Genomic DNA, 26,083 nt, shown 5'->3' on the forward strand with positions numbered 1-26,083 from the left:
TGCATGTGCATTTTTGTGAGTTTTTTTGCTAAGCAAACAGACTTGTGAATATAAACACGGCACCACTGTGAGTGCACACATTTAAGACACACAACTGTTCTCCTTCACTCACTGTGTGACAGTAAGAAGTTACAGAGAACTGAAAAAAACCTCACCACAAAGTGAGTTATTTGCCTGAAGTGAGTCAAGTTGCCTATAGAGCTGGGACAAATTATCCCTTTATAAAGCTAATGTACAGGCAAATATGTGGTTTTGTGGTCGAACCAAAGGCAGCCTCTGTATTTGATGCGGCTTCCTAAAATCACCCATCTGCACTTCATAGTGTATCGTATCACTGCTCACCCAGAGGCACTGTTCAGTGATACACCTCTTTTCTTTGAGTTGACAGGCGTGACAATGCCAGGCATGCAGGAGTTATGTTCTATACACAACTCTTGTGCTTTTTTTTTTTCTCCACCTCTCTGATGCACTCTTTCCATTTCGTTCACTCTGTCAGATGATTTCAGAAGGTCAGAGGGGAGGGTCTTCATAAATCCTCCCTCAATGAAAAAGGCCTTTTCATAAGATGAGAAGAAAGAGGAAGAAGCTTTGGAGCCTAAAGCCAACGGAATGGCCAAGAGGGAGTTACACCTCCAAACTCTTGATTAAAGGGCAGTTGCACAGAGCTGCAAAAGCCCTAGTTATGATGAACGTGAGCTGAAGTACTGCATGTGTTTCAGTGCAAAAAGTCCCCCCCCACATAAAATATCTTTTCATCTGTCACATTTTTTTGGGCAAAACATCAGAGCTTTGAGTTGTTGGTTTCAGCCTCACTGCAATGCTTTAGCCAAAAACCATCACCTCATCCAATGAAATTCCTCCCCTTCAGTTTAGTCTGTGAATGAGGTATTATGCATATCCATGGCGACCACCACACTGCAGACTCTGGAGTTTGCAAAGAAATGAGAAGTAAGAATGAAAGAGACGAGGGAGAGGACACACGCGCACACACGCACACAAACTCTCTTTTCTCTATGCAGAGTGCCAGAAAGCACAAACATTCCCACGTGATGATGGGTTTTGCTCCCTCCCTCGCGGGGCGGACAATAGCGCGCTGGCGGCGCACCTCCACGCGCACACATTCGTAGAGTGGAGCCCAAACTCGGTCAGGACACAGGTCCGACTTTAGACAACTTTCTACCTTACAGGCACTTTTAGGGATCCGCTTTCTGTGGGGGATACAGTCTATTTTAGTCGCCTTCTTGCACACAATGGAGGAGTAAACCATTCATTTTTCTTCAAATGGGAATTATTTGCGCGCGTGAAACTTTGGCTCACCTTTCTCCCCAGTGATTGTCAGACGCCCGTTTCGCTCGAAACATGCCGGAGCGAATAAGCATTTCGGACTTTCTGGTCCTGACAAACGAGGATTTGTCTTCGCCGGGGACTTCAAGTTTCCTGTCCAAAATGAGCGACTGTCGGAACACAGTTTCAACCGTGGACGAGGTGAGAGAGGAGGAGGGGGAGGCGGCGCAGAGACACACATGCACCGTTTGTCTGTTGTTTACCTGTCCATGTAGCCTAGCATAGCATAGCCTTGCTTTGCACTCACCTGTGGACTAAGCTAGCTTACTTTTGTGAAAGTGAAAGCTTTGCCGTTTGGGTGTTTTACAGCACTGTGTAAAATGGACCATTATGTCGTTAAACTGTTTATGTGAAGTTGTTTCGAAATGAGCACAGAGATAAAGATGAAGACTTTGTCAAATCCCATTCGAAACGCTGTAATAGCTACTTAATGCTAACGGGATACATCAACAGTGGGTCAGGTGCAATGTGTTTTTATGAGCATAAACTCATGTTATTGATGCATATCAGTGGGGTGCTGATTTTGGGGTCACCAGGTGCTCTCTGAGACCCCTGTTAAGGCCATGGGACTAAGATTCTGGTTCTGAACTGGACAATTGGACAGGTCATACGTGGTTTATAACAGTTTAATACAACTGGAGACCCAACACTGATAAATGGCTTCTTTTGGCCCTGCTTGTCAACTTCTCTGTGTGTCCTGCGTGTAGTGGTACTGTCTTCATTAAAAGTCTGGATGTTGGCACTCCTGGTTATTCAGTGCAGGCTGTCCTGGTTCAGTAAGGGTCACATGAGGTAATGAAGCACACAGAGAGTTTACTTGGCCTCAGACTGTAAGATGGGACTCAAACAGAACACACACCCACAGCAGACATGCCAGAAATGAGTGTGGTCCTTTTGACAGAGTAAGGTATTGTTTTTGTGAGTGTAAAGCGTGCTTGAAAGCGTGTCTGTTAAGGCCAGTCTCTGCATTTTGTCTGTTTGTACTGGTAATTTGGCTCCAGGCCTATTTGATGTCTGTGTGTGTGTGTGTGTGTGTTTGCGCACGTTTGTTTGTTTGAAATCTATTCTCACAAAACTCCCTGTCGAAGGAGGAAATAGTCGGGCTGCTGTGAATTCCACCAAAAAACTAAAAAAATCGAAGTGTGCACACAAGTTGGTCCTTCCCCGCCTGTCTTCCTTGTAATATAACAGTGTGGTTCAATGTTCTGCTGTAACTGTGACTCTCTGTTTCAGCTTGAGCGCACATCAGTTTCATTCACCATGGGTTTGCTGTTACAAATGGAAAACTGAGGATCCGTTTTCTAAAATGACATGTGGCTGAAGATGTCTATAGTCTATAGTGCAGATGTTCTGACATTTCACTGATATTAGATGATGGAATCCAGTTGATAAATGATTCAGTAACGCACACACAGTCTGTACGAGATGAAAGGTCTTCTTTGAGGCCTTCATCCTGGCTAGAAAATGACAGCTGAGCAAAGATGTCCAGGGTTTATAAAGAGTTTAACTCAGCTGCGTAATACTCTTATTAATGACCATGGCTTACTGGAAAGTACATAGCCGGAATAGCTGCTCTGGGGAGGGACATGTTGGAATCCTACACATGTGCACACAGACAGACAGACGGACGGACGCACACACAGATGTAAATGCAACTGTCCCTTTAAAGATAGATCTATGGTTATTATGTTTAGTCTTCTCAGCAGAGATGGGGCTTGATTAATGGCTAGGGTTAAAGTGTGGGCATGTGTGCGGTTACGGCGTCGGGCAGGGAGACAGAGACACCATTTAGCCCGACACACACTCGGCTGCTTGTTACTGATTATTCCTGATTAGAGGCAACGATAGAGGGAGAAAGACGGGGATAAGGAATGGTTTCATTTGCTGTAACTTAAGCTACAATTGGCTTAGTGTAATTTCCATCCATGCTTTTCTTAAGTACAGATCTAAAGTTTTCTCTCATGTTTAACGTGTTTGTTGTAGGTTGTCCTGCGGCTAAGTATGTCACCGTGCTAGTTAACGTGGTAAATAAGGATCAGATATCAGTTAGTCATGCACTGCTGACAGCAGTCGCCACACACCCTGAGAGCAGTTGAACACACAACCTCGTGAAATAGGCACAAAAAGATCTGTAAAAGACATTGTAGTTCCTCAACATCAGTACACTTATGGGTGGAGCTCATTACCCTCTCCAGAGGGGATGTGTGTGTCCCTTTGTCTGTCTCCACTGACGGGTGGGTTGTCTCCACCAATTTCCACAAACACAACCTGTTCTATTAACCTGCACCAGCTTGTTTCCACTGTTTATCCCCAGTCTGCCAACCAACTCACCAAGTAGAGGAAACTGCAGCAGCATCAGCAAGCGACTCCCATCCCTAGTCTCCACTAAATCACTTTCCCATTCGTTGTCTGCAGGGTTGCATTACACAGACACCACCTTTTAATTAGAGAACCAACACTTAGGGAGTGGACTTGAGCGGGAACGACTCGGGCATGCAAACAGCATCTTAACAAGGCAGTGTCTCTGTTAAGTCTAGATTACTGGCTCATTAAAGCAATTTCTAGTGGCATGTAGGTGGAGTGCAGCGTGTCTAGCTCAGTAAAACAAGTGGCCTGTGTAAGGAGAATAAACAGGGTGTAGTTTCAAACCGTGTTGAAACCAGCTGACTGCGTTTTGGCTACATTGTGTGTCAGGAGTCTCAATGAGAGAAAGTATCGCTTCAATCTGAAAAGTGAAATATATGCGCCGACATCATTCAGGGTTGCAAATGACGAGACAGACGATTGTCTTGCTGGCAAGTGCTGACTCACCTGTTCGCCTTTAGTCACGGCGTGAGAAAATTTGGCATAACTAATACAAACACACACACACACACACACGCGCATCAGTATGTATCTTCTTTAAACTTGCAGTTATTTAGTTAATCAGATTGGCCAAAAGCACACACAGTTATTCAGTTGGATTAAACCTTTGTTCTCCATCTTTGTTTTGTTTAATGTTCACACCTATCTTTGTCTCCTTGTCATTTCAGTCTCTGGAGATGGACTACACAACTCTACACAAGATGAAGAAAATGATCAAATCTATACACGCTTCTGGACTCTGTAAGTATCAATGGCTCACATAATATAGTGTCATTCACAAAATAACATCACTAGTTCAGCTCAAGGCTCAATTACGAGCTTTTTCCAGAACTTTCAACTGTTGGCGTTAGCTCAGTTGGCTCAGTAGCCAAGTAGCACTTTGAGGTCTTCTGATCCATGTTGGCTTAAAGTTATGCATGAAAGTTCATTCTTGACCTTGGAAATGGTTCTTTGACAAAACAATTTCAACTGGAGGGCCACGAACTAGCTTTCACAAAGCTTCCATCAGCACACGGACCAGGTGATACAGAAGGAAGCTCCACAAAAACCTTCAGTTTGTCAAACTCCTATTTACCAGGTCAAGAATGAACTTCCATCTTGTGAGTTGTAGTGTGTAAATACATTACTACGATACAATATTTGACGAGTTACAAAATCCGTGAAGTTGGATGTCTGTCCCTATAAATGAAGCATGTCGAATCTAGCTTTTAAGTAAAGGTCAGCCATTATTATGGCAGCATGAGCTGTTCGTTGTACAAGACTTGAGAGGACATCATGAAGCTCATGTGGGCCGAGGTGTTTATGAGTGAGGCTCCTTGTTATGGGACCAGAGTGCGTGGAATGTTGGCTGATTGTGTTTATATCCACACAGAGTGTAGGGTTTTGTGGTGTGTGTGCGTCTGTGTTAAAGCAAATGGTACGTGTGTTTTCAGCAACAACGTGGTGCTACACAGCGACCCAACAGATGCACCGGGTCACTGAGTGAATGTTTTGTTAGTGTGCGTATGTGTCACTGCAGTACGTCACCATAGCTTGCCACGGATCTATCGGAAGTGAACATGCACAAGATGTGAGTGTTCACCTCAAAAATGCGCGGGAGAAACAGAGGAGCTGCTCAAGTTGTTTTTCTGAGCTCGCGTACGAATCTGCTTCCCATTTTAGGGCTGCAACTCATAGTTTTTCGTAAAAATGAGTCAGAGAGCCAGCGGCCCAGAATTAAGCAACCGTATATGATCCATTGTAGCTGCAGAGTAGTGTTCCGCGGGTGTTCTCCATACGCATTTACTCCACTTCTTTATTTCTTCCTGTGTCTAGTAATATGACCATGGCGCCCCCCCCTTCTGTCATTATGTTGTTGAACCCCTTAATCAGTCCTGATGTTTATCGACCGTCTGACTCACCACGCATACGGACACAGTTGTACGCCCTCTCCTCCCCCACGCTAGTCTGATGGTTTGTTACTCTGCCACACATGCTAAACGCACGCACACACACACATGGTGAGACGTTCTCTTCTTTCGATCTCTATTCCCATAAACCCGCTAAGTACCACTTCTCTGCCAAGATGCTGTGGCCTGCAAGTCTGTGTGTGTTCTGGCAGAGGGGTCAGGGAGTTGAGTTGCTCCGCTGGTATCTTTTCTGAAGGTCGGCTGTAAGATCATCCCCCTCAGCTCCTCTGTGACTCAGTGGTGTGTTTGTTTGATAGGTGCATGTATGTTGTTTGTTATATATTATCTTTTATGCAGCTGTGGAGTCTCAGTTCTTCTGCTTCCCCTTCATTTTGTCTCTTCCATCCTGCAGTGTGTCTGCATACATAATTCACAATTTCTTTTGTGTCATACTAAATGTTTCACTTTTGTTTTAAACTAGTTAACACAACGGAGTCAGTCTGTCTCCCAGACATTTGTCTTGAGGTGGAAACTGGAGAAGAAGAGATGACCCTACTAGACTTCCTGCTTATTTCTGCTTTTGTCTGTTTAGTCTGCGTCGCACACTTCTGCAGATGTCTGGGTCATATGTGTCTTTACCACTTCCTTAAATTGTTATCCACAACGATAATTCAATTATTTCATTTTTGCCTTAATGTTGGGGGTTTTCCAAAGTCATCTGATATGATTTCCACAGGGCTTGAATTGCAACTTGTGTTTATTTGATGTCCTCATCTGAGCCTCACTTTAAAATAGCTGTGGGGTAAAACTTAATGTAGTGAAATGTAAACCAATGTGGTGGCAGCTGGAGACCAGAGTCTTTTCCATCAGCCCCTTTTCCACATAAATTAAACGGACTGAGAGCACTCTAAGGTCAGTGACCTATAAGCCCCAGAGAAGCATGGGTCCCGATATGTTTCCCTGTCTGATGGGTAGAAACCAGTACTAATTTATCCCACATGCTTGTTAAAATACTGCAAGTCAATCTGCCTTCTTAAGATTTTCCCGACATGTAACTCAACTCTGAGTCACCTTTAGCTGTCGACGTCTGAGTTACTTTATGTGCTTGTTTTTCAGCCCACGTGGACAACAAGGAGCAGTATGTCGAGGTGCTGGAGAACCTGGGGAATAGCCACCTGACCCAGGACAACAACGAGGTCTCCACAGGGTTCCTCAACCTGGCTGTGTTTACCAGAGAGGTGACAGCCCTCTTCAAAAATCTGGTGAGGAAAGAGGAGACGAGTGTGGAGGAAAAAGGGGAAGGGAAAGGAGAGGCTTCCTCAAATTAGCTTTACTAGAGAGTTCAAACCACACGTCCAAAATCTAGGAGGACTGAGGTAGCAGGGATGGAAATAAAGAAAAGAATGTAGCAGCATGTGAAAGTACCTCAGATCTCTCCTTGTGCATGCACCCGCAACAGTAAAGAGGTTTTCAACAGCTGCGTGATCGCGCCTCCTTGACTCCAGAAACTGGGGCCGTCCGGAACCCTCCCACTGATAGCTTCTATGGCGATGATAATTCATCCCAGACCTCCACGTGTGCGTCAACACACACCGGCTCACACACACTCCCTCCAATGTGTCAATCAAGGCCTCACAGGGGAGACTGGGTCTTACACACTGGTTGTGCAAAATCAACCTGAGCTTGTGAGCTAACCACTTAATGACATGCATGTGTGATTGCATGTTTGTCCCGAGGCCTGTCGCGATGATTACGTTTTTTTCGGCTTATCGTACAATAAGTTGACACAAACTTGGTCTTTCTTTATGTGAAAGACTTATTGTACAATACATGGACATGACCGTGATCCTATTTACATTTTCTACTAATGGTACTATATATGGATATGACCGCGATCCGTTTGTTTACATAAGAATGTCACCAACATTTTAGCCACATGATGCCAGAATAAACTGCAGGGTTTTCCCTGCCATTATAAGACATTGGGCGTTACTGTTAATCAAGCCTGAGAGTCCATAATCCAAATTCAATGTCTGAATATTTTTACGAATTTAAAGTTCATTGCTCTTTTACTTGCATATTTATCATTATATCAGTGGCATAAAATGGTCTTAAAGTGACAATAATATCGTTAATCGCAATTATTTTTGGAACGATATGTGATCCAACAAAAGTAGTTATTGTGACAGGCCGACTTGTCCCACTGTTATTTGTGTCATGATGTTGACCTGTATTCACCTGTGTCAGAACTCCGTGTATTATCTATTAGTTAGCTCAACTTCTGGATGCCAACCAAAACAATGTTACCAGCCTCCAGGCCTCTGTGTCAATATATGAAGGTCAGCTCTGCAGTGCGGTCGCGGAAGCGGTTGGACATTATTTATGTTAATAGCAGGGTGCAGCTAATCCTCCTGGATCCTAACATGGTTAACAGGATACTGCTGGGCAGGAGATGAATGAATGAATGCATGTAGCCGTGCTGCATGCAGTGAAGATGTGATGTATTTCTATGGGGGGGGCTTTGTGGTAATTATGAATTACTGTAGAGAGCAACCTGTCGGGGGTATGCTGGTTGTTTTGTGACTCATTCTCCCCAGAGCCACTATAGACTCAGGTCAGATCACAAACGGCAATAAATGTCATTGCGTCATGCTCCCACTTGGATCGAAAATCTTAATGATGTAGATTATCGACCAGTGTTTTTTTTTTTTTCATGAATTACTAGCTCAAAATGACTCGCCATGTTTTTGAATTATCCACACTTATTCCCAGAAATGGGGGTCCATAGGGAGATATGAGTGTGTAATACTGTGTGTGTATATGTGTGTTTGCTCATACTGTAAGAGATAAGGGCCTCCTGTAACATGATGTGGAATATTTTAACTTCTTTGCTTATTTGCTTTTTACCTGTTGCAGGTGCAGAACCTCAACAACATCATGGCATTTCCTTTGGAGAATGTGCTGAAGTCAGAACTCCGGGACAGCCGACTAGTGAGTCTAGATTTTATTACAAATGTATTAAATAGTAATAAACTGCTGGCTAAACTGTTATACACATACTTGTGTTAGAACAGTGAGAGAACACCTGTGTAAACAACACCAAGCAGTCTATTTTCCTTTCACTCAGCTACAGACCAATACTTTAAACAAATATTATCATTTATCTGTAAAGTAGACATTAGCGGTAGATTCCAGAATTCTGGCAAAATAACTGTATCTGGTCTTTAATTGAAATGATATTAAATCAAGGTATTATCAAGCTCTACAGTGAATAAAAGGAACAACTTTCAAGACAGCACCCCTGTTGGTGTTATTGTAATGTGGGGCTTTTCTGCAGCTCAGGAATACAGTCTGCGTTTGTTGATGTTGACTTTACTGTCATCACAATGTAAAATCAGTTTCAGGGTGGATTTCCTCATAAAGCAGGTAATCCTCTCTGTCTCTGCCGTAGACGCAGCTGAGCCTGCTAAGATATTGGGTAAGATGCGGCTGTTTATGCAGATTAATGAGTAAGACGAAGCTACGTTCCGATACTGAACCGATCTGTCTTGCTCAGTATTTGTCCCTTTTTATTTGCCTCGCCGACAGACTAGTGAGTAATAACAAGCTAATGCTTTAGTAAGCTCCTGTCACTGCCCTGTCTTCGAAACAGCTGATTCGACAGCTGAACATTGCTTCACTATAACTGCCAAGGGAGACAAAGTGCTACTGGAATCTTGTTCAGCCAGATAGCAGACTAGTTAGCATAATGTGAGTGATCATGTGTCTGTGCATGGCCTGTCTGGCTCTATCCAGATCTACGCAGATAATAACTAGTTCACCTGACTGTATGTGGACTGCTCACCATTTCATCTCAACGCTCTTCTCTTCTCTGCAGGAGCTTAAGAAACACATGGAGAAGAGCTGGAAGGACTACGACATCAAAATGTAATTAACCGTACACTTCATTTGTTACCTCGCATTCATACGGCGACACATTGTGTGATTATAGTCCACTTCTTCATCTTTAAGCCTGATCGCTGCATGAGAGAAAAGGACTTGAAGCCTCAGACAGATGAGGGGAATCACCTGGCACGTGTTTTACTGGGTCATAGATGATATAACAGCAGAGGTTAATAGGATAATAGTTCATTCCCCATGGCCTAGCCTTATTTGATCTCATTCTGACGGCAGGCAGGTGGTGTAAAGTGTTTTATGATGTTGTGAGCAGAGTTCCCCTCTCCCTTTTTTCCCTTCATTCAACTTCCTCTACCTTCTGTCTATGAGGAAGGTGAATGATTAAGAGGGAAAAAACGCTTAAAAAGTTAATCATTACAGTTGATCAGACAGGTAAAAGAATTGTTAGGTACGTGGTGCACATCAATAATGCTCTCCCCCCCCCCCCCCCTCTTCCTTCCCTCCCCCATCAGAGGGAAGCTAGAGAAGGAGAGGAAGGAGAAGACCAGGCAGCTGGGTCTGATCAAGACGGAGGGATCAGACGGCGGTGAGGACATGGAGAGAGAGAGAAGGACCTTTCAGCTGCAAATGTGTGAGGTGAGGGATTAGTGCCAGTCCAAATACCAGACCCAGACGCCTTTCCCCTACCTGAAGTGATGGTTTAGTTCACATGGGTGGTCTGCTCTGTGGATTCCATATTCCCTCCATGGTCCACTGCATGGCCAGGGTCGATCCGCCTTTTTCTCCGGTAATTCCTATGATGGAAAAAACATGTTTTAGAAAGACGTACGTGAGTTGTTTGCGTCTTGCAGAGTTCCAGTAGAGCGTGGTTATACACATTAGAAAGTGCAGTTCAAAGGCAGATGCTTCATGACACCCACCCTTGTCTAATGCTCTGCCAGTGCTGTTACATACAGTCTCAGCTTAGTGTGTCAGTGCACATGTAGCTGGAAAAAGCCCTGAGAAAAAAAAGCCTAATCCTGACTGAGACCAGCTGTTGAGACAAAGAGGAGAGGCAGGGAAAATGGAATTTGCACTTGTTAACCGCTCGAACCCTCCGTCTCTCTGTCCGTTTGTCCTCCTCTCTTTCACACTGCAGACATAAAAAACACTCTCAAGCACACACAGACGTACACAAAGTAGAGAAACACTTCACTGAGCCTGTCTCTGCTTCAGCTACAAAGAGACAGATTCAGACTTTGGTTTCATGGAGCAGAGAGTGTAGTCATTCCTTCCACACAGAGGACGTGTGCAGGATGAAAATCATTCAGGATAAAGCCTGCTCTATGTGTCTGTGTAGAAGAAGTGTCCTAGAAAGTAAGGAGCGACATATTAATAAGAACACGCTCAAAACAAGATATTTAAGATGTGTGTTCGGCCAGTTAAATGCTTTTAATTATTTTACGTGTGAAGCTGCAGCAGTAGGAGATGTTCTGTTTGCATTAGCAGTAACTTAATACAGCAGCGCCCGAGAATGTCGCCACAGAGACCCAGTTTGTAATACCGCAAATATATAAATATTGCACTCATCCGTGGTCGATAGGCTCAAGCTTCGATGTTTCCATGGAACCATCTGGCCTTTCCAACGGAGAGCTGCCACTTCTGGATCGTTTATTAAAAGTCTTTTGTTTATGCTTTCAGTATCTTTTGAAGATCCAGGAGCTCAAAGTGCGTCAGGGCCCTGATCTTCTCCAGAGCCTCATCAAATATTTCCAGGCCCAGCTCAGGTCAGTCTCAGCCGGTGTCACCTTTATTATTTTTTTTTACCTTGTTGCCATTTTGTTCGACATTGTGAAAGTGAAATAAGAACCAGCATATTTTCCTGTCCTAAGAAACACATGGATTTGGTTTCAGTGAGGTTCATTCAGTTTTCTTTTACACGCTATTATTACTGTTGTTAACCATTAAGCTATTTTAATCATACCAAGAGTTTTATGTGGGAACAGAGTTGCTTACACAGCTTTGGCATGCGATGTTTTGGTCGGTGTGCACTTGGATGTTTGGACTGAAGTGACATCATGACTCAGCATTTGTTCTTTCTCTGTTCTCAGTTTCTTTCAGGATGGGCTGAAAGCTGCAGAGAATCTCGCTCCCTTTATCGAGAAGCTCGCTGCTTCTGTTCACACGGTAAATACACAGAAGCTGCTGCTGGTCTGTCTGTCTACCTGCACCACACCAACCAGTGTGTCAGTCATCTAGTATTGTTATTATCTAGCTTTGTTATGATGTCAGAAGGATATTTGTCATGATTAAGAGGTCAAAGGTTAGGGTCTGTGGTTACTGCTGTTGCCCTGACTGTCTAAAACTGATGGTTCACAATTTAAAGAACACATGCACATACTGTACATATTAATGTTATCATACCCCCGATCCTCCCTCACACTTGTGTTGTTTTCTTCATTTGTCAGCCGTTTCTCAGTCACAGTAGGTAAAGCTTTCACTGCAAATCACAATGTGTTTTAGTACCTCCTATAGCACTTCTTCTCTGTTACTCTCTCACCACAGCCAAAGCCTCTGTCTCTCCCCCTCCTATGAACCCTCCTCCCCCCCAGCTGAACCCACAGGCAGAGACTCCTATTGCAGCCTATTCCCAGAAATGCTTCCCCCTATTTCCAAAAGATGAAACAGAAAGCATCCCTTATTTTCATTCCTTCCCAGATGCGCACCTATTTCTCCAACCACTCCGTCGGGTTTCCAGTCCCTTTTCTGGAGAGAGCCCTGGAAACAGACTAAACTGTGACACTAAGGACGTTGGTGGTTTTTCTGGTTCTGCATAAGCGGAACAGAGACCCGCTCAGACATGCCAGACCTCAGCATTAAGAAGGAAATTCAGACCCGGATCTATGCTATGACTCCCTGGAAAAATGCTGAAATATTTCAGTTAAACAGACTTATGTACCATGAAAGACTGGTCAGTCTGCTGCTGCTTTAATACAAAATGCACAACCTCCTAGGACGACACACCCCAGTACTGAGCTCTGTTCTGCATTATTTAGGCCATTACACAAAGCTCTGATGTCATTCCACACCCAATTCTTGGAACAAATGAAAAAAACAACAACACGGGATATGATAAAACACAAAAACATGTTCTTCCAATTATTTTTCTTTATTTTTGCAATTGAATAAACTGACTTTTGCGGTGTGTGTTTTTAGGTGCGCCTGGACCAGGACGAGGAGGTAAAACAACTCACTCAGTTGAGGGATTCTCTCAGATTACTTCTGCAAGTGGAGGGGAAAGAGGTATGCTTTTTATATAATGTCTCTTTGCTATACGCATTATATATAAAGTACCTTACATTTGCAGATTCAATATCTTCACTTGTACTGTTTCAACATAGAAACAAGATGTGGGCTCTAAAATGTCCAGCGGCAGACGGCTTTAATTGCGAGTTGATGCTATCGGATTACTCTGTATTGCCACACTTGTTTTAGATTTTCAGAGCTGGCCTCATGCTTTTGAAGTAAAGTCCTAAATCTCTGTTTGTATCCTAGGAGTATCTGAACAGGAAGAACTCTGGCAATGGCTACAGCATCCACCAACCACAGGGCAACAAGAAGTATGGGACAGAGAAATCTGGCTTCCTGCTCAAGAAGAGTGATGGGTGAGTAAAAGCATTGGTTACAGCGTCCCAATGTCACGGCACAGCCAGTTATAATACAAGTAGTGTATTAGAATTCAAAACACATGGAACACAAGATGTGAACAAGATCAAAAGGTAAAACCTATAAACGATCATGTTATTTAAGTAATTTAATGTATTGTAGACTCCCAGGTTTACTTTCATGTTAATATTCCAACTAATAATTTTTCAAAGTCATAAACTTTGCTGTTTGAGGGCAGTCGTGATCAGAGCTGGGTGAACAGAAAGCAAGTAAGGCATGGAGAGAGAGAGAAGGGGGGTTTTCAGACTTTGTCTACCCCACCTGGTCCTCATTATTGTGAGATGAAGATCCGTGCAGGGGCCCCTCCTGTGAAACTTATTGGCAAACTCGCTAACTGAACGGATCCAGCTTTTGCATCATGCACACACACACACACGCACACACAGAGCTCGATTACAGTAAGATAAGGAGAGGGGATGTGGTTCAGAAGGGTGAATGGGAGACGAGGGAGAGCAATCCTTCCTCAGGCCACTGACAAAACAGAACGCCTTCTCAGCAAGATAATGAAAACAACAGTGAAGTGCTGTAAACAGGAGTTAGCTTGGCCAGCACAGTGTGTAGATCACCAGTATGCAAGTGTTAAGTTAACACTTTTATCTCTTAATGTGCTGCACAGAAATCCTTCAGGTTGATGATGTTACTTCAGTAGTTTGTTTAAAATCAGTACATTTTTTTTTCTCAGATTTGTTTTTTCTCTCCCTTTGGCGTGTCATCCAGCAGGATCAGGAAGGTTTGGCAGAAGAGGAAGTGTGGAGTGAAATTTGGCTGCCTGACAATTTCTCACAGTACGGTGAGGACGACTGGGCTAAACTGCCACCAAGCATTCCGCTTCAGATCAAAGTGTAATCTGAAATCTGTCCAATTCTCCACTTCGCGCTCACATTAGCGTCTGTGTCTATCTTCAGATCAATCGACCGCCAGCCAAGCTGAACCTACTGACCTGTCAGGTGCGCCCGAACCCAGAGGACAGGAGGACCTTTGACCTGGTCACTCGTAGGTTCATTCCTAACTTTGGACCCGGAAGACTTTACCCTCCACATATCATCATTAAAGACTCTTTAAGAGTCACGTGCAGTGCAGCTGTGTGGACGCTTGCCTATCTGGTCCCCACATTAATAGAAACTGGGACCAGACACATTTTATATGGGATGGATGCCAGAGATGTTTTATGATTAATGTACTGTTGTGAAGTGACAAAGGGGTGATTGTGTGCTTGTTTTAGGCCATTTCTATTTCTAACTCTTCTGTTGATTCTTTTTTTCTTTTCTTCTAAAGATCCACTGACAACATCTAACCACTGTTTCTCTTCCTCCCTAGATAATAGGACGTACCGTTTCCAGGCAGAAGACGAGCAGGAATGTATGATGTAAGTGTTTAAACTACTGTAACCTGCTGATGTTATTCACTTTCTTACCTCTTGTGTTTTGTCTTTGTCTAAACAAGTTGTTACACGTCATGCACCTTTTTTATTTGAGCTCATGTCTTCATAGGAAAGACGCACTTGAAGAGAAGGCCGAGAAGTGTACTAAAGATCATAATACAGAAAGATAAAGATTGTATTTATTCTGATGATGTATGCAGGGCTGACAATACCCCAAAAAGGGAGAGAAACTAAATGAAGCAGAAAGAAAGCGCTGTCCTCTAGGAGCCCACTGGCCCAGCTGGTTTTGGGTGGGACTTCTCTTTGCAGCCACAGACAGCGAGCAAGGGGACTTTGTTGTTTTGTGATGTGGGGATTGAGGGGAGTGCATGGGGGGGGGGGGGGTTCTGTCCCTTACCCTTCCCTTGTGTGTGGGCCTCGGGCAGATTCTTTGATGTGATGTGTGAGTTGATGGAGATGGAAATGGTTTGAAGGGAATTGAAGAACCTTCATAAAGAACGTGTGATTCAGTTTGAGTCCGGGTGGTAGAGAACTCATGAAAGTGAGAGTGATGATGACTAATCACTAGACAGTGCAAAAGCAAAAACACATGGTGGACTACTTTTGATCTTCTAGGGGAAAAGACTGAAATGATCAATGCTTTGGTTTTCCCTCCAAGTGAGCAGTTACAAAATGTGGAATTTGGGGGAAAAAACAACATTTTGCATCTTTTATTAACTTCTTGTTTTCTGTATGTCTGTGCCCCTGTACTTAAGTTGGGTGTCAGTGCTGCAGAACAGTAAGGAGGAGGCCCTGAACACAGCGTTGGTAGGCGACCAGCTCCACCTCCAGGACAGCGGGCTCCAGGAACTCTCCCGAAGCATCATCGGCGAGCTCCGACACATGCCTGGCAACGAGGCCTGCACCGACTGTGGAGCGCCAGGTCAGCCGGTCTATGTTGTTGAAGATCATTGTAGAAGCAAATCACTCACCAGTTTAATGCAATATTCATAAACAACATTTATCAATTCAAGCTGTGTTAATGGGTTTCACAGTCTCTTGACTTCTTTGTGTCTGTGTATCTCAGATCCAACATGGCTGTCGACCAATTTGGGCATCCTGACCTGTATAGAGTGCTCTGGCATCCACAGAGAGCTGGGTGTCCACTACTCCAGGATCCAGTCACTCACCCTGGACCTCCTGAGCACCTCTGAGCTTCTGGTACTAAATACAGCCACGGAAACAAACTATTCACACAAAAACAGACAATCCATTTTTGTATTGTCAGGATTTACTAATTAGACTTTATGTTAACGTCTGCTTTTCATTGAAATGCTTTAATATCACATCTTTGTGGCTGCATTGTGTGTCCCTTCAGTTGGCTGTCAGTATTGGCAACACCAGATTCAATGACATCATGGAGGCGGGCCTTCCAGATGACTCTGTCAAACCATTGCCACAAAGTGACATGTGAGTCCCCGATTTCTGTTGAACTAACAATCTGATTGTTCAAAAGGAATAAAAGACAATTTAGTGATGTATATCTTTTGTATTTTTTCATTACAATGTATTAATTTAACAACTAGGAACGCCAGAAAGGAGTACATTGTGGCGAAGTACGCCGAGCGTCGGTACGTCCTGCGCAGAGAAGAAGCAGACCCCGGCCGGCTGTACGACGCTGTGAGGAGTCACAACCTCACTTCTCTTCTACAGCTCTACGCTGAGGGCGCGGACATTTCCAAACCGCTCACACTGAGCGATGGACGGGTGAGGATAATTTACAGCCACAAGTGGATTTCAAACTCCAGCATTTCTCCCCGACATGGGTCCCGTCAGGGTGGGAATGTGTGTAGTAAATCCTTACAATCTCTTGACACATTTAAACTCCCACAGATGTCATGCATGTAGGATGAATAGCCGCTGCATCCTGACCAGGCCGCCCACCGGGCTTGTTTACAGCTCCACATACATTGGTGCAACATGTTCATGTCACTTTAGGACTTTGAAGGAAATGGCTTAAAATAGAATCAAGTGTTACAAAAGGCCACAACATTCAGACTGTAGGAGGTGTGTGGATATTTACAGTATGTGAAATATGTGTTAATTGTCCTCTTGTGTGGGTGGGTAAATCACAGGCCCTCCAATCTCTTCTGGCCTCTAATTCAATCTTCCCCTTTTTTTCTCTCTCTCCTCATCCACTTGTCTCGTTTTCCCCCGCCGCTGCTCGTCTTCTTGTCTTTAATCACGTTCCACCCTGCCTGTCATACACTTCCTGCTCCGCATACGCAGTATGTAACACTGCTGACTCCACCGTGTGCGTATAAGTGTGTTTGCTTGTTTAGGTTGGCCCTCGTTTATTATTTCAGCTTTAAGGTCAGAGCTCACGTCTCTTGAGGAAAAAGTGAGACGAGCTCATTGAATTTACGCAGGCACTTCTCTTCCTCTCCTGCCCCTCCTTTTGCACTTCACATAAACAGATAACGCTTAAAGCTCTCGGCATGGTGTCACTTTTTAACACGCAAACACAAATGAGTTGTTTGTGTCAGGGTCAGGCATCGGCTCCTCTGGTAATCTAGTTGCATATCTTTAGACTCGATTATCAGAAACAAAATGCAGCCACTTGATGTACTGACTTAGGAACCTTTTCTGAGGGTCAACAGTTTGGCCTCATTGGTGCTTTCTTCTTCCTGTTTAAGGGGATCAAAGAGACTGCTCTTCATCTCGCCGTGCGTCTGGAGGAAAGAAGCTCTCTGGCACTTGTGGATTTCCTCTGCCAGAATAGGTCAGACACCGACAAGTCGTCATGAATGATTTGCATCTCCTTTGCATGAAGAGGATTACGCACTTTAATCAGTAGTGTACATTAGTGACATCTAACACCATCTGCCTGTACTGTCTGTTCCCTCTACAGCAACTGTCTGGAGAAGAGAACAGCAGAAGGAAACACAGCTCTTCACTACAGCGTCCTGCATCACAAGCCCGAGTCTCTCAAGTTACTGCTCAAAGCAAAGGCAGCCCTACAAACGGGTAACTCTTTTTTTGACTCTATTTTTCTTTCACCTAGTGTAATCAATAAATACTGACACCATTTTCTTCATTCAAATGTCCTATAGTGAACTCTGCAGGAGAAACAGCCCTTGATATTGCACGGAAGCTGCAGCATGCACAGTGTGTCGAGCTGGTGAGACTCCCCTCTCTCTTTTTTTTTTTTTTTTGTATTTTTATTGTAAGACACACACACACACAGTAAGGAGGTAAATTCAACTGAGGAGTCAAGTTGCAACATTGAGATTTCTACCCGAAACCCAACACCAGAAACAAAACAAGACAACTTCCACAGCTGGAAATACTACCTTGAAATAACTCCCCGTGCAGCAGAGCTATGCTCAGGACTCACTCCCAGGACAAGCAATCTTATCCTCATCAGGTCCCAGTGTGTATCACTTATAAACACGTTTCTATTTTCTTACCGGAATTCTGCCCCTCTGAATCAGACCCGCATTGTGTAATATCCTGTTTGATTACGCACAACCTTCTTTTACGAGCTTGTTGTGTTGAGATTATAAAAGGTTACACAAATTCAACCTGTTTACTTGTTGGCTGAATTTATCAAACTTTCATTAAGATGGTCTGTTTTTAATATGAAAGCTGCAACGAGGTGTGGGCGGTCTCTGGCCTCAGGACTTTTATTTCATTTAACCCGCTTTGCTCATTGCTAATTGTTTTAATTGTTGTTGAAACATCTGCTGAACCCAATGTCACACTGACATGACTGATCATTGCCAGTCAGGAGGTAGTTAATAGGTCTTCCCAAATTGCAGAAGGATGTGTGATGTATTGTGTTGACATAGATTCACGCCCTGTTCGTCACTGCCCATTTTCTCTTTTTTCATAATTAGTTTGAAGGTTTGTGCTTCTGTGTGTGTTTTAGTTGGAGCTGGCCCAGAGTGGGAAGTTTAACTCTCAGATCCATGTGGAGTTCATGTGGGAGACACAGTCTCAGGAGTTTTATGACAGCGAGGATGAGCTGGATGAGAGGGTAAGCAACACATACACACACACACACACTCTCATTACTGGCTTTGACTCTCTGCCAAAAAAGCATTTTTCAGCCTTTTTTTCCGTCTGCAATCTACTCTACTTACGAGAAAAAGGCAATTAAAAGAAATTAAACAAAGAAAGTTGAGGAGAAACTAGAAATTACCTTGTGCTCCTTTCCACTTTCTTCCAGGTGAGCCCGTTACCCAAAAATGGAGGCGTTGGAACTTCCTTTTCCCGCTGGAGTATGGGTAATGGTGCCAGTGGTAATGCTGGAAGCAGGCCTTGTCAGACATATGAGAACCTAGAGTTTCTATATGGAAATCCTCCAGCCAACAGCGCCCCCTCGGGAACATCAATGCCTCCACCACTGCCAGCTAAATCCATCCAGAGAGGTGAGCTACTGCAGCGTACAGTCTTCGGCTTATTTGCATTATAAAAATGCCCCAATTTTATTTTTTGCCAGTTCAACACATTAAGTTTTAGGTAATTTGTTTTTGAGCGAATGAACAACTTAATTAAATGGATGTTTTTATAAACGCGTACGATCTACGCTGTTGCGCTTGTTTTAAATTCTTTACATCGCTTTCCCCCTCCACAGGTTGCTCGGACCCCCAGATATCAGTTACAACAAAGGAAGCCCTACCACGACGTTGCTCTAACCCAGCCTCCCACTCCTCCAGTCCCCAGACACAGGCGAGACATCAGACCCCTTCATCCAACACAGAAGGCCAAGGGGCGAGACCACCTAGGTCTCCCAAAGGACCGGGCACTCTGCTCAAGGCACAGAGGCTGACTTGGGATGGCCAGCCTGGTGCTCAAGGCAGTGTCACGCCAACATCCTCTCAGAGTCACATAGGGCCCGTCAGGTGAGACAGCGCTGCTAGGATGTGATAACACGTTTCTGTCCACACAATAGTATCAGGTGTAAAGAAGGCCATGATGCCATGTCTAATGACAAAAACTGAAATATCACTATTTACTGTCCTTATCTTTACTACTACACAGACTTATACGAGTTTCTAGCTGTCCTCTGTTTTGACATGTTAAAAAGCAACTCTATATGATAAAGGCCTCGTTCGATCACAGATATTTCATGACTTCTCCACCCTTCCAGTTCAGAGAAGACCACTTCATATCGTCGGGCCAGCAGTGGAGCAGGCAGCCAAGGGAAATGTGGCGCGTTGTCTCCAAGTTGTGTGGGCAGCCAGGAGGAGCTGTACTGCAGCTTAGTGGGGAACAGTCCCGGCCTCGCCCCAGCTCCTGCTCCTGCTCCAGCTCCAGCTCCACCACCCTCACCTGTAGTGTCTTGTGTCCCACGACCCCGCAAGAACGCTATGGTAAACATCACATAGAAGCCTCTTTCTGTTGCATTCAGCCTGTAGATCAAGTCCTTCACGTCACAATCTTCAATTTCACCGAACTTTTATTTTTCCCCCTGTGGAGTATCAGGAAACAGTCTGTGAGATTTCACAGTCAACATAAATCACTGGTGAATATATGACATGTCTCCTTCAGGTTTCTGGCAGCAGGCCACATCAGAAGCGTGTCAGGGCTTTAGTAGACTGCAGAGCAGTCAGTAAAGAGCAGCTGGCCTTTTTCAAAGATGAGGTCATTGTGGTCACGGCCACTAATGACCCCCACTGGTGGGTAAGTGCAACTACAGCTTCTTCTACGGTGCCTTGTAGATTTAACAGGAAGGGAAATATATTTCTTAGACTATTCCTAGAATATTACGTCCAAAACTGCACTACAACTACAGGATACTGATCAGTAAGTGGGAGCTTCAATGTACATATTTACATGTGTGAGTAGTTCAATATTGAATGCTTAGTATTGCATATTGTTGATAAGTATTGTGTAGCTTTGTATAGTTTGCTTTGCTCATTGTCTTTGTCTTTTCAGCTCTCAGCTTTTTTTTAAAGTGCTCTGTTTATCTCTATCCTAACAGGCTGGTCACATAGAGGGGGACCCATCCAGGAGCGGGACATTTCCTGTCAACTATGTACACAAACTAACAGACTGAAGGGACAGGAAATATGAAATCTACCGTATGGCAACATAACAGAGAAACCGAACCAGCACGGGATGCTTCCTACTGGAAACGTATCGTCATCACACAGAGGACTCATCTATCGGAGAGAGGACAGTGGTTTCTCCTGGATCCATCTCAAACTAGAGGGTTTGAGCATCCTGAGAACATTTCCACATGAGGATATACTAGCCACAAGATACCTCAGGGTGAATGACACTGCCTTAGGAATTTATAACTTTTTTTTAACATATACTCATTCTGGAAACCAGCAAGGGAACTGAAGGCTTTCAGAGCCCCATATAACCTCTCATTCCAAGGACAATTCCCCCCCCCCCCCCCCCCCCTTGTTGGCCTATTCTTGGTTTTTAACTGCAGTTGTCTAAAATCATGAATCACTATTAATAGGTGAGAAGGCATTTGTGGTTGGTGTAGAAACTGCTCTATTATGTCCATTTTAACTATTAATTCTACATTATTTTGCAGATGGTTAAGTTGTCGATACTGATCCAGGATTTGTAACTTGGGTCAAAACTTACCTGCCGGGCAAAACCCCTTTTAAGGCACTTTAAACTCATCGAGAAGAAATCTTCTGAAGAGTTGGCAGGGTGGGTAATGTAAATAGTTCGAGAGCTGCCTGTTAAATCATAGTATAGCGAGACTTTGAGTTGAGGTTTGAACCTGCTCAGGGTCTGTTGCAGCCTGCCTTGGGACTCTTGGGACTCTAAATGTGGCTTTGTGTCTGCCAGTCTGTCTCCAACCTAACGGCAGGCGCCTGGCCAGAGATCTGAAACTTTAGCTCAGCCATCTTGCCTCTGGGCACAGCTCACTGCCTGCAAGGAGAGCGGGGGGGGGGATCCAGTTTCTCCTGGCTCCAGGCATCTAGTCTCAGGAGAACCTGGAATAACGACGGTGTGTTTCAGAAAACAAAACAAAAGACTCTCTGCAGAAATGGCACTTAAAAGAGAGCTTGTTAGCAACAGCACCCCACTGCAGTAATTTGTTCACACACACACACACACACACACACACACACACACACACACACACACACACACACTGTGGACACATGTGCGTCACATAAGGTATACATGACACAAGCACACTTGCACTTACATTACACACAGAGCAGCTTCCACGATTTAGGAACCTTTTAAGGAAGAATGGAGAGCTGGGGTAGAGGTTAAACTGCTCCACTTTTTTACATTAGTGACAAATGTAACGCATTTCACAGCTATTACACATCATTTGTTGTACAGACTTGTATATAAATGTCCACTGATGTACAGTATATATCACCTGTTTTCTCAGCTGTTATGCATTATAAAGGATTTTATTATTAGTGTTTTTTATTACAGTCTTAATCCATGTTGGTAATTTGATGTCCTCTGATCTAATGTCTTGTGTCTTCTGTTCTGTTTCATTAGTTGTCTAAATGGCTCTGAGAAAAAAGAAGGGAATAGACACCTCCTCAGTATTCATAGAGGATTCTGTTCAAACACTGACGGTGATCAGTAGAAGCAGACAGGAAGCAGGTGTTCACTTCCTTTGAATCATTTGAGTGTAAAGGTACAGTGCGTAGCATTTTAAGCGATCTATTGGCAGAAATGGTTTTCTTTAGTTTACCACCTGAAAATTAAATTGTGTTTTTGTTACCTTAGAATGAGCCCAGCCATTAATATCTATATCTACATACGGAGCAGGTTCTCTTTACGGACCCAGCTAGCATGTTTCTACAGTAGCCCAGAATGGACAAACCAAACACTGGCTCTAGAACGGGCCGTTTGCGTGCTCGGCACACTGGAGAAATTGCAGCTGGTTGCGATCTCCAACCTCAGCGCTAGATGCCACCAGATGCTACACACTAGACCTTCAAACAAACAAGTGTGTTTCCCTGTCACTCTGTCTGCCTCCATTACCTTGTTATAGTGTTGATGTATTAAGCAAACAAATCAGGAGACGGGCATGTTTTCAGATAAATGCAAAGCAGTGAAACTCAGTAGGAACTCTTGTCAATTGTAAACAATAGTGAATTCATTCATATTAGGCAGTCTATTTGTAAATACAAATAACACATGTTTAATAAAGTGCCATACAGTCTTATTGTGTGGTGTTTTTCTGTATCTGTTATGAGTCAAATGGACTAATGTATTGTATCTGTCTTAAAGCCAGAGCACAACTACAGACAAAAGGTACTACTTAGTAACTAAGTCCTTAATCCTCAGCACAAGGACGCATCGCTTAAATTAATAGCGAGTGAGAGCACGTGTAAAACCTACTTCCTAGTAAAAGCTTATAAATGTGCATAATACTCATTGTGACGGGTCTTTAGTGGCCGTGATAATGTTATGCACACTTAGCTGGATTGTGCAATATGTTATGGTGACTGTTATTCCACATATACTAGTCTTTGATACTCAAAGTCCAATAATTCAAAATCCATAGACTCAAACTCATTTATGAACATTTGGTTACAAATGGACTTGCATTTATAAAGCACCTTTCTAGTCCTCTGACAATTCAAAACACCACATGTCAACATTTACCCCATATACACATTCACATTCATACTCTAGCAGTGTGGTACCTTGTACCTCTTCCATCAATCAGGATCTAATCTTCATATGCTCATTCACACACTCGTACACCAATGGTGCCATAAAACGACTTACAAACTATTTGATTTTGAAACAAAACTTCATTCTTATTTTGATGCTATTGTCCATTGATATTCTCTCCCAAAAAACTATTACGTCCAAGTTCTGGCCTATGGTAAAATAGTATAGTCATAGTACCTTTGTGTAATTCAACTACTCACTTGTGTGAGCAAGGCCTGTCCAAAAAAAAAAGACGGCTTTACTCTCAGTGAAACAAGCCTGGACCCTTTGTAAATACATTTTCTCTTCTTGCTACCATTGCTGGCCTCCTCACAGCTGATTTCCCCCCCTTCTACCCTTTATGCCTTCCTAAATCTAAATCTCTCCCCCTACATCTTTCTTGGCAGTCTTCTCTCGAGTTGTCTGTCCTTCCGGCCTCATTTGTTCTCCATCCGGAAGTTGCTTCTGTTCTGATCCTCCGAACCAGAGCCAGGATGATGAAATTCCAACCTGTCACTTACATAACCGGTCACTTCACTAACAGCCAGGATAATAATGCCACGGCTTATTCTGCTCTGCCAGCCGAGTAGCCCATATACACACACACACTCAATTCTCCATTAGGCCTGCCTGTGTGCACTAATGCATACGAGGACTAAAATGTTACTTCTAAAACATACTGTAGTATAAATGCATTCATTCACTAATGCCCTCATCCATTTAATGTATATTCATGCACACATACACTACACAAATATAATTTAACGTAATGTATACATGCTGTGGAATAATCATAATTTTGCCATTTATTTTCTACAAGCAGGTTATATTTAGGACCTCATCGCCACTATATGGTATTATTTATTTGGCATTCTTTGACATTTTATGGCATATTGTACTATGACTTTAGTTTAATTTTTACAACATACTTTTTTATGACTGACTTTTTTTTACATACTATACTGTGACTTTTTCGACATACTAAACTGAGACGTTTTTCGACATACTATACTATGACTTTTTATGACTTTTTTTTATGAATAATTGTTCATAAAAAGTATTACAAAGTCATGGTATATTGTACCATAAAAAATGTTTGTAATGCAACGACTGTTGCTATGTTGCTGTAAGGTGATGCTTTGATTGTATCTGGTGAGACCAAAGGTTATTTTCTGGTCTCAGCTTTATAATGCAGTTCTCTTTTATTCTATTCTGGAATATCATCGTCATCATCATCATATCAGACCATCATAAAAATCATAGAAAAATTCATGCATAGTATGTCCTAAAAGAGAACAGCATATAACACTATGATGACACTTTGACATTTTTTAGCATACTAGTCCATGCCTTGTTTATGACTTCTTATGGCAAACTGAACTTTGACTTTTTTATGCATCAGGGTCTGTAATCTCTTTAAATAGAATATCATATAATAGAGGATGATCTAACTTTCTAATACCCTAGATATTCAGATCTGCCTATCTAAAACCCATCTACATCTGTAATGCCTTTCATTGAGTGAGCAAAAACATCAGCTTAATATATCTTCACAAATCCTGGCTTGCATTAATGGGTACTTGGAAGTGGGATATATTTCCAGTAATTCTGCCCTTTTTCCGTCTGAACACAGGCTTACCCAACCTCCACTTAACCAAACAATCAGCTGAGAAGAGGCTCTAATGGACAAGCAAATTACTTTAATGTGTGTGACTGTCTTTTTTCCCAGTTTTGCTATTTCCACAGCTTGTGAATGAGTAGTTTACTGCTGATCAGGCACTACACGGCTGAGGGCTGAGGCAAGGTGACCCTAATAATTCCTAGACCTTTCATGCAGCAAAGGATGTAATACTATTTTTAATATCCGACCTGAAACACTTTGTTAGCAGTTTCCAGAAGAATCCCCAAAAGAGACTGTAGCCTATTTAGGATTCTCTCTCCAGTCCGAGGCACGAAAAAACGACAACATTTCATTCATTTTCTCCATTTATTCTAATGATTCAGCCTATATCTTACAAAACCTGATAATAATCAAAATGAAATATATCATTTCATATTTACTAGTCTTGTACATTGTAGCTCTGTGGTCAAGTAAATTATAGTGTCAAGAAATTTAATTGGCAGCAAATTTAAGCATTAAACATAGAAGAACATTCATTGTTTTACGGTGCAGCAGAAAGCAAAAGCCTTTTAAGAACCAGTGCGAGTACATCAGGGTTTGGAGACAACTAACTTCCAATACAGCTGATTTTCAATTCAATTTGGAAAGTGGGTTTTCTTTCCTGTGAGTCTCATAACCCTAAACCCCTCACAAACATTTAAAATTAAGGCTTTGTAGTTTTGCAAATAGCTGTTGCAAACCAAATAGACTCCAAACCTGCTGCAACTGTTATGCATATAACAGTTGCACACAAGTAAAATTTGACCTTACATTCATAAAATAGAATATACAGCTCTCAATCAACGACAAAAATATCACCCGAGTGTGAATAAAGATACGAAACACCTAATTTAAGGAAAATGTTCTGTGCTTATTCCACCACAACATAAATACACAATATATCCTACATTTAATAAACAAACACAAAATATTAAAAGAGTCAAAAAGATTAATACAACTGTTATTGGAACTGTGCTTGGCCAGCATTTGTGTCAGTAAAGGGCTGTGGGCGCTGTGTTTGTAGTTGGTCGTAGCTTCTAGTTCTCCAAACAGTTATTTGTTTGGGCTGATATTAAAACCCTCGTATCAAAAGTCATAAATGTAACTTTAAATGTAAGTACAAAGCCCCTGAAATGAATACAAGAGGATGCATTGCCAACCACAGGTTCAAACAAGATAGATGTGATTACACTGTAT

The 26,083-nt window shown here is 42.9% G+C and overlaps 1 protein-coding gene across 1 annotated transcript; it reads left to right on the forward strand.

Moving 5' to 3' along the window:
• The first annotated feature begins 1,359 nt into the window (after positions 1-1,359).
• asap3 (ArfGAP with SH3 domain, ankyrin repeat and PH domain 3) lies at positions 1,360-22,716 on the forward strand. The gene is made up of 26 exons (XM_076107861.1): positions 1,360-1,485; positions 4,377-4,449; positions 6,714-6,859; positions 8,514-8,588; positions 9,475-9,524; positions 10,007-10,130; positions 11,175-11,260; positions 11,585-11,660; positions 12,690-12,776; positions 13,029-13,138; positions 13,920-13,989; positions 14,105-14,192; positions 14,517-14,565; positions 15,336-15,502; positions 15,647-15,780; positions 15,938-16,029; positions 16,146-16,326; positions 17,256-17,341; positions 17,471-17,586; positions 17,673-17,740; positions 18,491-18,598; positions 18,791-18,992; positions 19,199-19,466; positions 19,715-19,937; positions 20,116-20,247; positions 20,549-22,716. Exons 1-26 carry the CDS (start codon positions 1,360-1,362, stop codon positions 20,621-20,623), a joined length of 3,012 nt encoding a protein of 1,003 aa, XP_075963976.1. The 3' UTR covers positions 20,624-22,716.
• Positions 22,717-26,083: the final 3,367 nt, after the last annotated feature.

The sequence above is a fragment of the Anarhichas minor genome, unplaced genomic scaffold (assembly GCF_050575085.1).
Source record: "Anarhichas minor isolate MPS153535 unplaced genomic scaffold, ASM5057508v1 ptg000040l, whole genome shotgun sequence".
Taxonomy (NCBI): Eukaryota; Metazoa; Chordata; class Actinopteri; order Perciformes; family Anarhichadidae; genus Anarhichas; species Anarhichas minor.